General features: G+C 34.0%; 1 protein-coding gene across 5 annotated transcripts; it reads right to left on the bottom strand.

Annotated features, from left to right (window-relative positions):
- Nucleotides 1-466: 466 nt before the first annotated feature.
- Nucleotides 467-9,943, bottom strand: LOC113643678 (B-cell receptor CD22-like). 5 transcript variants are annotated; one of them, XM_047820820.1, is made up of 16 exons: nt 9,785-9,943; nt 9,559-9,619; nt 8,939-9,028; nt 8,166-8,561; nt 7,782-8,072; nt 6,843-7,097; nt 6,059-6,334; nt 5,676-5,945; nt 4,755-5,009; nt 4,208-4,289; nt 2,871-2,967; nt 2,645-2,775; nt 2,485-2,542; nt 2,281-2,360; nt 2,110-2,176; nt 467-1,043 (listed from the first exon to the last, which is right to left on the bottom strand). In XM_047820820.1, exons 3-16 carry the CDS (start codon nt 8,973-8,975, stop codon nt 822-824), a joined length of 2,517 nt encoding a protein of 838 aa, XP_047676776.1. In that variant the 5' UTR covers nt 8,976-9,028; nt 9,559-9,619; nt 9,785-9,943; the 3' UTR covers nt 467-821. The 5 variants fall into 5 exon arrangements, with proteins under 5 accessions (XP_047676776.1, XP_047676774.1, XP_027003864.2 ...); XM_047820818.1 differs by having other exon boundaries at nt 9,554-9,619; nt 9,785-9,942; XM_027148063.2 differs by lacking the exon at nt 9,785-9,943 and having other exon boundaries at nt 2,931-2,967; nt 9,554-9,778.
- Between the last annotated feature and the right edge of the window lie 1,187 nt (nt 9,944-11,130).

The following is an 11,130-nucleotide window of genomic DNA, read 5'->3' as shown; positions in this document are numbered from 1 at the left end:
AAAAAATAAGTACACCTTTCCTACTACCAACATTTTGGCCATGTCAAAATGTAAGTCCAGACCTTAAACTTCTGTGGAAAGCTGTTAAGAGAGCTTTGCATAAATGTATGCTTTTAAACATCAAAGTTCTGAAGCAATGTGTGGGCCAAAAATCCTCAAACCAATTGCAAAGAATACTTCAAATTATTGCTTCTAAAGGTCGTTCTACATACTAGTAATAATCTTTACAAATATTTTTGTCAACATTATAAAAACTAAAAACATAGAATGTTAGGAGGTTGTACTTTCCTTTTCCCCAAAAAATATTGAACCTTATTTGCACACATTTTGATAAGAAACTAAATTAAATTACATTAAAAACTTTCGTAGATTTATAACATACAATGATGTAAAATAAAGAAATTTACAACACAGTTTGAGCAAAAAAATGTCCATTTTAATTATCAACAAAAACCACCAATGTAAATGTTCTCAAATATTTTAATTGTCATTATTTAATTTCAAACTGAACATTCACTGAGTGGAAATCACAATTAGCAAGCAAGGTTTTAAACATCTTTACCTAAACTGCTTTTAACCCCACATTTGAAAAACTAGCGCTTAACACAACATGGCAATGTTAGAAAAGTTTTCGTCATTTTGTTAACATCTCAAAAAAAATGTATATTTAACATTCAGTTAAATTAGAATCAGATATGGAACATTTAGCCACAGATAAATGAAAAGACTTACTCCCATAGAAGCACACAACGGTGCTTTGTATAGAATACTGGATACTTATTGCTTTATATACACACACATTCATAAATGTTCTTTTAACCTTAAATTTTGACCTCAGAGTATTCAGTTTTGTCTTCCTCATCTGAAAAGTGTTTATCCTTCTGTGGATTATGGTGTGATGTTGCAGTGAATGACACTTTTGTGTAATTCACCTCATCTTCTGATTCACTGGTGTCCGAGTCCCAGTTTATGTTTGGAAATGGCTGCTTCTTAGTGCACCCACCAGACACGTTTTCATAATCTTCATGACCACCTTGTTGTTCCTGCAAGACAGACATAATGAAGTGAATTTCTTTTTTTTTTGTACTTATCATGCATTATCCCACCAAATCCAAAAATCCATTATGTACTGTAAGTGATAGTGAAGGGTTTTTAGCTTCTAATTTTTAAATCTACTTTAAAAAAAAGAAGAGTTACTGTAAATCAATACAAAGTTCTTCAGAATGATCAACTTTCTATCCTATTAGAAAAGTTCTCTTCAAAGATGACTCCTCCAATGATCTTCTACTGCCCTCACTAACCTTGACATGCCAGGTTTTCTCTCTCCCATCTGTTACCTGTCTATATATACGGAATGTTAATGTGACTCACCACACACCAGATTTAAACCCAGACTGAGCCACAAACAATACTCAAGACCAAGTGCAAAGCAAACAAAGAGGATGAACAGAAACCTCTGAGAGGAAATTAATATATAATACTAATTCTCTCACCTCAAATTATAAATGGTACACTGAAATTTCATTCTGATGGATAATTTATTCGAAAACTCAGAGATTCTAAATCAATTATTTGGAGGTGACATTGTGTTTTTTAGGAAAAATAAAATAGCGTAAGGATTCAACCCAGAAAAAACAGAAAATAAAGAATCGACCTAAAGACTCAAGAGGGTGGTTAGGTTAACAAGGTAAGGCAAACAAGCCCAACAAAGTGGAAAGACAGCAGAGGAGTACTGCTCTAATTTTCAAAATATCAAAAAATATAAATATCAAAATATCTAGCTTAGACCTGACTTTACAGAGTGTTTGAGCAGCCTGCAAGGAGGACTTTCATAAGCCATTCACAGGTCTAACTAGTTACCTCACATTGCAGAGCAGCAGCTCTGTGTCTCACTCTGGTAGTGGAACAAGCCTAGGGCACCTGCCCCTTACAATTATAGGATTCGGATATGTTGAGACTAAATTATTCATTAGGTTCCTAAGAGAAATTGACTTTCTGAAGAAATTCTGTAAGGAACATAAGCATTCTTGCCAATATTATGATCCCTTGCATGAAAATTATCTTTATGTAATTTATACAAACACAAGATCTATGATTAATATGACTTACCTTTGCTATATGTTTCTGTTTTGAAACTTGAGCATAGTCTGGCTCACCACTTTCATGGCTTGGTACACTTGGGCAACAACACAACAAAAACAACATTAGTACATTTTACTTATAATTCAATATTATTATCTTTTATAGATGTGTAACAAATTGTATTTCACATTTTTGTACCTTTTATTTGGATTGTTGTTCATGAACTGTAGCATAGTATAGTTCACAGTGGTTAAATCCTCTTCTGTATGACGATGTTTCTATAAAGCCAATGCCAAATTACTGGATATCACATTTGCCTTTTGCCAAACTGACTATATAGAAAATCCCTTCTACACTTGGTGGTAAGCAATAAAAGAAAAAAGAAATACTGTAATTCCTTACCAGATTAGTTGGAGGCAACTTCAAAACATCGTAGGTTGTTTGAATGTCATAATTTGGCCTGGACAAGCAGAAACATAATGCATAAAATGCAATATAGTAATTTTTTTTCATATTTTATTCTTATTTTATACAATATATGCAAGTATAGTGAGTGGTTAACCTTCCTGCTGCTGTGTTCCTGTTGGCTTGGGGATTTGAGTGAACAGCAGTGCTTGAATGATTGTCTCTGATCCCAAAGATCTCTGAAGATCCCTCCATCACCAGGTTCTCCCTAATGTTGTTACGTGAGCCCTATACAACATATAGTTTATTAACTGAAATTTATCTTTATTATTATTGTTTTTTAAATCTTACAATAATGCAAAAAAAAAAAAAAAACAACTAACAGATAAGCGCAAGTTTGACCATAATGGAGCTGCTGAGAAGAAAAATGACCGTTGATGTACCTCATTTGTTCCTTTACATCTTTTTGTCAGGACAATTCTATAAAGTGAGAGACGTGCACAAACAAATACACACACATACACACATACAGTAATGTATTAAATTATGTAAAGTAATAAAGATTTAATGAGAGACTTCTGAACGAGTACAACACTGAATGATCACTAATAAATGCAGCTAATTACATATTGTAATAATCAAATTATAAAAGCTAAAAAAGTTAAAATAATTCAAATTTAGTAATTCAAAATTGGGAAATAATTGCAAAAAAATACATGAACATGAACTACAGTGGCTTTTTTCTCTGATTTCTGCAATGGGAATTCCAATTAAAATCAAAACATTGACTTTAACATTGAGAAAATCTACACCCCCTACCATTTTAATTGGAACAATTTACACCTGCACACTTTTGCAGTTATCCAGTCATCCAGTCACAGCAGAACCATTCATGAAAACATACAGATACAGGTCGAGAGCTTTGCTTAATATTCACATCAAACACTGTGGGGACAATGTGATCTCTGGCATGGCTGTTGGTGCTAGATGGTCTGGTTTGATTATTTCAGAAACTGCAAATCTTCACACAACAATCTCTAGAGTTTACAAAGAATGGTACAATAAAACTCACATTGAGAAAGCGACAGTTGGGTGGAAACAATGTGTTGATTAAAGAGGTCAAAGAAAAAAAGCAGATTAGTTTAAGCTGACACAAATATCAACTCAAATAATCACGCTTTCTAACCATGTTAATCAGCAAAGCATCAATCTTGAGGCCTAAATATTATAACAGCAGAAGTCCACATTAGATTCCACTCATGTCAGGCAGGAATGTTAGGCATTCATGAACACAGATTCACTAAAACTGGATAGCTGGAAAATGGGAAAAAAATTTCATTTTCCCCTAAAATTTAACAGTCCTGTTTGGGTGAGCCTACTGTTTATGACACTGGCTCATATATGATGGGAATGAAAGATGTCAATCTCCTCTGCTCTATCTCACACATTTTCTTCATTCAGATGTTGTGAACATTAATTAAAGCTCTTGACCTGTATCGTTATACATGCATAAATGAGTATGTGTTGCTATTAAAGTGGACAGTGAGTGTATGCCACTTAGAGAGACAATAATGTTTTTTTTAAGCAACATTTGCTATGATCTGTGATGAATTGTTCAAAACCCATATGGACACAAAGATTACAAGATTACAAACTGCACCATTAACATCCTGTAATGACGCATTTCTTGTAACATAGAATATAGCAGAGATGTTTCTACCTCAGAAGCAGAAACAGGACACCGATCAGAAAGAGGATGGCCAACAAGGAGATGATGATTTTAATGGGCAGTTTAATGTATTCTAAGAAATAGGAAATTTGAGTTAGATTTGGTAATATCTCAGAGCAACACAATAATTTTATCATTTAGTGTATATTACAAATAAAAATGAAAATCCAACAATAAAAATACTACAGTAAATGTTAATAATGCAAAGTTGTTGTTTGGGGTTGCAACAGCAGATCACGTGGTCTGCATATTTGATTTGGCACAGGTTTTACACCGGATGCCCTTACTTATACAACCCTTCCATTTTATCTGCACTTGAGAACAGCACTGAGAGCTAACTCATGTGGCTGGACTTGCTCCCTAACCAGGAATCAAACCCCAGGTAATGTAATGTATCCATTATTAGATTATTTTTTCTGCTTATACATTATAATTTACATATTTCCATTGATTATTTATACAAAGTGTCAATAAAGAATAGCTTAGTAAATTGTAGTAAATTTAATTTTCAGAAAAAAAACTTTAAAATTGTACATACGGTTATGATTTATTTCGAATGGGACAGATCTTGATTTCCCGATTTCATTGCTTGCTTCACAGTAGTACATTCCTGGGTTTTGTGGCTGTACTGTGTAATTCTGGTTATTTGACAAGACAGTGTTTTCCTCCAGCCTGTACCATGCAAAGAAAGTGGCTGGTGGATCACACTGAACACTACAAGTTAGGTGGACTGGAACCTCATCCAATAGACCCAGTGATGTCATATTATGGATAATGGTTATGTGTGGCCGATCTAAACAAGAAAAAAAATAAATGGATGAAGATGGCTTATTGAGGTATAAAAGGTAACACCATTTCTGACTTACTGGTTACAGATCTTATTCATCATCATCATCATCATCATCATCATCCATTAAACTTCTGTAATGCTTCTTTCTGAGTCTTTCACCATTTATATTTTTTTACTTTCAGATTTAAACCTAATCTATCTATCTGTCTATCTATCTATCTATCTATCTATCTATCTATCTATCTATCTATCTATCTATCTATCTATCTATCTATCTATCTATCTATCTATCTATATTTATTTATTTATTTATTTATTTATTTATTTATGAATAAATGAATGAATGAATAAAGTAATGTTACTAGTAGCTGAATGTAAGCCACTGCAATCCTAACCAGGCAATTACTAAGGAAAGAATAAACACTGTAATTGCCATATATTCATGTTACTGTAAATTCATAGGTTTACTGTATATGTGCTTACTTGGCACATGACCTTCATGTCTGACTACTCGCTTCCATTTACAAGTAAAGCCCACCCACCAAACAAATTATTTTTAATTACATTCCATAAAAATTTGATTGAATAATTTCATTAGTTGGTCACTTTCACACTGTGCATTTTAGCAGTTTATCTATTATGCTTCCATAGGCATTATAGAATACGCACATTTGACTCTGATATATATTGGTGGGGACTCAGCGCTTCCCATTTCATTGCTGGTGATACAAAAATAATGGTCCGAGTCCGAGCTCTTCACTAATGTGAGTGTTAATGTCTGTCCATTTCCTACTGTCACTGAGTGTGCTCTTGAGGATTTCTTCCATGTGTAAGCAGTCACTTGGGGCACAGAATCAGCTTTGCAGGTAAGTTTAAGTTCAGATCCTTCCTTTAGCTCGTTACCAGGAGATGCTGATGCTATAACATTTTTAGGGGCATCTGCAAAGACAACAGGGAGTAGCTGTAAACAAACTAGCTTTTTGATAATAGCTTATTTCATGGTAGTATTATAAGATCTTACTGCACTAAATAGAGAAGATAGTTTTACTTACACAAAACCTCCAGGTATTGATTTGCTGAGTTTTGTCCCGCTGAGTTTTTCGCTGAGCAATTGTACACACCTGCATGTTCCATGGATGCTTTGGAAGTAAAATCGAGAAAGTTGGACTGACTTGTTTGTATTATTCTGCCATTTCCGGGGTTTGTCAGAGAGGATTTGCTAAGCATGAGATTTGCCTGGGGTGAACTTTCTACAGAACATGTGATAGAATAAAATTCATTTTCCTTTACAACTTGTTTCATGGTCAGATTTGGTTTTTTGGGTGGATCTGTGAATAAAAGTGAGGGCAATATTAGAAGGAAATTATTATATGGACAAAGGTATTGAGACACACCTCCTAATTACTGACTTCATGTGTTTAAATCAGACCCATACCAAATGGATGTAAAGAAAAGCAACTAGCCATGCAGGAAGTGGATTGGTTGTTATTATGATCTTTTCAAATTAAATAAAAACTTTTACATTAACATGAATATTAACCTTCAAAGAAACACAAGCAGCTGTTGCTTGCATATATACCTGCATAAGTGAAAAACACCTATAGCAAGCAGTCTTCTAGCTAATGTAGCAGAATTAGTACTGTATGCTGTGATATAATGTTAAACATGATATTTCACATGCTTTATACATAACACCATAAAGGTAAAAGTCACACAACAATATACTTACAGAGCACCAGAACATTCACTTCAGAAGAGTTTCCTCCTGTACCTATAACACTCTGTGCACTACACACATACACTCCAGAATCACTACAAAACTACACATATACTTACAAATGACATTGATTAGTATGTCAGTTGATTTGTCATGTCCATGTTCATTTTTAGCCTGACAGTAGAATCTGCCTCCATCGGCTGGTGTCTTAACATATAAAGTAAGATTTTCTCCAGTCTGGGAAAAAGAGTTTTGATGTTTAAACCATGTGAAGATAGGCTTAGGTTGGGCCTTGCTGGAGCATGACATTTTCACTTGTTCTCCTTCTTTCACATCCTTAGAGGTCTCAGACACTTTTGTTTCTTTGGGTGCATCTAGATAAATATATAAAATAAATAAATTTGCATAATACAACAAATTAACCTGGAGATTTCATATGTTCTAGTGCCTAATTTTGAAAAATCGAGTCCTTCTTAAAGTGGAACACTGCAGACAGTCAATAACCCATTTAAATCCCATATCCAAGAACAGACAATTTTTTCTTCTTTTTTCTTCTTGTATATTCCTGAGATTTTCTAGAGAATTCTCAATAATGATTGTTCATAAAGTATTGATTTATTTTTATAAGCAGCAGATTTGACAAGTATTGTCAGTTGCATGGCAAAGCACAGGTTTTTAATTAAGCACTTATTTTAAATGAATATGTCTAACAGTTAGTGGCCCAGAAACATGTGAAGTTTTTGTAATTGTTGATATTGTGATGATTTCTGTGAGAACCGTTAAACAAAGTAAAAGGGTTATCACTTTCATTTTTCCGATACCGAAGTCTTCAGAGCAGAGGGCTTTGTAGTTTGTCTGTCACATGACTTGCCAAGTTTCAGAGAGATAAAAACAAGAGGTTGATGACATACTGTACAGTAGTAGATGGCATACTTTGAAGTCAAGAGGAAAAGTTCTACATAATTTTCTACATAAGATTATTATTATTCTATAAATCCTCAAAACATATAAATAAATTCAATAAATGTATATGCTGTGTTTTGTTTATCTGTACCTACATTCCACTTTAAGTGTAAAACTCCTATCCAGGCAGTCCTCAGAAGTGCTATCAGAAGGTTGACATATCAAAGTTCTCCCATCATCTTTCCGGTTTAAGGTCAATTTCAGCTCACTGTATTTTTCTTTAACATCACCATCCATTTTCACATTAAAATCACTTGGAACAGACGACTGCCATTGAGGATATGACTCACATTTTGCTGATGTTGCACAGTATAAACTCACAGTGTCACCTTCTTTAAGTGACCTGTTCAAATGTGGTGGCTTAATGTGGACCTTGCAGGGATTTTCTACAATATAAATTGACAAATAGATGGATTATAATCTAATACATTTAAAATTTATAAAGAATTAAAAATTAGTTAAAGATAGGTAGAACTTACCCTTGACAGTGAGAGTAAATGCACTACTCAAATATTTGTCACTTTCTTTTATGTACCTAAATGTATAGTTCCCACTGTCGTTCACTTTAAGATCATTAATTTTTAATGAGCATGTGGCCCAACTATTGGGTTCATGAATAAATTTCACTCTGTTAGAGTACTCAAGGTCCTGTGGCCGCTCCTTTGTATTGCTATATACAATCGTTCCATCAAATGCATGTTTCCTTGCATTCCACTTAGGATCTTTAAGCCACAACAGTGTCATATTTTCTTTTGCCTTATATCTGCAGCCAATTTTGACACATGATCCCTCTCGTTTTGTTGCTCTTTCCTCATCAATAATTACAAGTATCTCTGAATTTCTCGTTGCTATTGAGCTGAACAAACACAAAAATACTGAGAAACAAAGAGAATCATTAACACACAATTTATCATCACTTCAATAACGACTAAGCTGCTATCTTTGTTTTATTAATGTAAAAGTTCATTCTTAATTAAATAAAAAACTAATAAAATATGTTACAGTAACATGTTGAGAGGGTAATAGAAGAATACAAAACTTTGGGAAATGCTGTTGAAGGAAAATAATGAACTACGGGGTGCTTATTTTAACTCCATGTCACCTCAAGCTGCATCAAACCACTCCATTGTTGATTATTTGTCTACAGCAGCATCCAAGAGGCTTTTATTACTTGCTTAAATCATTGTGTGGCAAAGCGATAAAAGCTGTACTTTATTTTATCTAGATTTTTAATAAACAAAAAAATACACACCCCAGGGAAAGACAGAAGTCCACATTGAAGACATCATTTTGTAGGCTACGATGTTATTTGGTTGCTTTTAAAATCTGGTCCTTAGAAACTCTAAGACACACATTAACACAACACATCTGTTTATTTGTGAATGCTCTACTTTGGCCTATTGCAGCTGCAAATGACTCATTGTCGAGGTGTAAGGTCAGAGATAAAAAAGTTGATGTGGAACTGAGAAATCTTCCAGAAAGTGATATTTTCTGTAAATTTATAGCATGTATTTACATTCAACATTGTAAACTAAAATCAATAAGCTGTTTCTCCTAAACAAATAATGTGGTCTAATTTTAGCTTTTAACTATTTCTTTGAATGTTATATAATAAAATTAATACAGCATGGCTTTAAATCACAATATCTGCTGTCACTTGAAAATACACATCCAAATATCTGATTTATGTATATTCCACATTGTAGTGCGCCATCGTTTAAAAAATCAGAAAGTCTTACTATTATACTGTGTCATTTTCCAGAGCATTAGTTCAAATGAATGTTCAAAGTAGTACACAATTTGCTAGCTGATTAGAAAAGGAACTGTGGACTGACAAATCAATTACACTTCATGAAAACCAAATTACCTTACAATCAAGTCCAGCGATCTTGGCTAAATGGCTCCAGGTACTCCGAATCAGTTTACATGAATTCTTCCAAGTAAAATAGGTCCAAATCAGATTTCACGGAAACAAAAGGAGAACTTCAGGAGAATATGCTAAATTTGCATGATCAACCATACAGAAAACAAAAAGAAAAAAAAAATCTTATTCTGTTTAGAGATTCAGAAAAAAAAGAAGAAGCTATTATTTACGCACCCCGTTGATCATGTGCAAACCAGGCTACTTCCTGTAGCAAAGATTTTCTCTGTGACTGTATAGTCAGACAAAATTCAGTACACTCCTTGCAACAGTGATCAGTAATTGTCAGTACTGCATCTACTGTGTGAAAACAAGAATCTTTTGTTGGAGTTACGTGTTAGAAAGTGCTTATTTTTTTGTCCTGCATATCTGCTTCCTGATAAGAAAGGCATCTGTAAAACCTGTGCCAAAAGAAATATGCATACTATCCGCTTAAGTCTCTTCCTTCCACCCTATTCACCTTTCCTCAACCCCATAGTGCATGGAGGTGGAAGGTTTATGACCATCAGCCACATGACCAGATGTCCCTCCTTGAAGCCATGGATGCTGGCTGCAGGGACATCACAGTTCAAGATTGCCAAGGGTGGATCCGACATACCAAGCGATTTTATCCCAGGTGCATCGCCTTGGATGATATCAGATGTGATGTTGATGAAAACATGTGGCCTAACCCTGAAGATTGCAGGGATTAGATACATTACAGTAATTTTGTGCTATTTTTAGTTCCCCCCTTCTTATCTGGGCTTTTTCCTGTTTTGTTTTTTGTTTTGTTTTTTGTTTTTCAGAATGCTCTTATATATGATATTTTGTTCACTGTAAGCAATACTGTAAAACTTTTTCTCTTCTATTATATTGTGTTTCTACCTCCTTAAGTAAACAGTAAAGAAAAAATAACTGATTTGCTTTTTACTGGAATGCATTTGAATGTGAACATTACTGTACATGTGGACATACAGTTCCCAACTAAGACATTTTGTGTAAAAGGTGGATTGCATGTTACCTGAAACATAAAAGTCTATGCAGTTTTTCTAATGTCAACAATAGCCAGTATTTTGAAACCTGGTGTACTTTGATTGACTGTATATACCTTGTGAAGTGAAAACAAGTGTTATTCTTTGACAGAATAATTTCATTTTGAGTCAGATTTCCAGTGTTTCGGTAAAGTTAGTGTGTGCAAAGAAAGATGTGTTCTGTTTTGAAAAGGAGAGTTAGTATATATTTAACAAAATGTGTTTTTGAGAGGAAAATTATCAATTTGGCCAATTGTGTTTTGTAGGTGTAAGTCTGTGTTAAGAGTTTAGAAAAAATATCTTAATTATAGGTAAGCGCTCGTTAGCGATTGAAAAAAACTGTAATAAGTTATTTGAGTCATTGAGACGCATGGATGCAGTCCTCCAAGCTCATGGACAGTATGAATTATTTTTCCACTGCACCAAGACTTTATGTTCTGTACTGTACATTATTTCTGTTAAGTGACAAGACTTTTGTCTAAGCAAAGTCTGACCTTTCTGTCCAAATGAAAT

Source organism: Tachysurus fulvidraco, chromosome 11 (genome assembly GCF_022655615.1).
Source record: "Tachysurus fulvidraco isolate hzauxx_2018 chromosome 11, HZAU_PFXX_2.0, whole genome shotgun sequence".
NCBI classification, from domain to species: Eukaryota; Metazoa; Chordata; class Actinopteri; order Siluriformes; family Bagridae; genus Tachysurus; species Tachysurus fulvidraco.
Note: the sequence above shows the minus strand (reverse complement) of the source record. Positions and strands in the feature narration are given on the sequence as shown.

Bases quoted from the DNA above. Each gene is read 5' to 3' on its own strand.
- LOC113643678 (XM_047820820.1), bottom strand. From the start codon at position 8,975: ATGATGTCTTCAATGTGGACTTCTGTCTTTCCCTGGG. The intron at 7,098-7,781 runs GTAGGTACAGAT...ATATTTATCTAG, and splicing joins TTTTACACTTAAAGTGGAAT to ATGCACCCAAAGAAACAAAA. The intron at 2,177-2,280 runs GTACAAAAATGT...TTGTTGCCCAAG, and splicing joins AACAACAATCCAAATAAAAG to TGTACCAAGCCATGAAAGTG.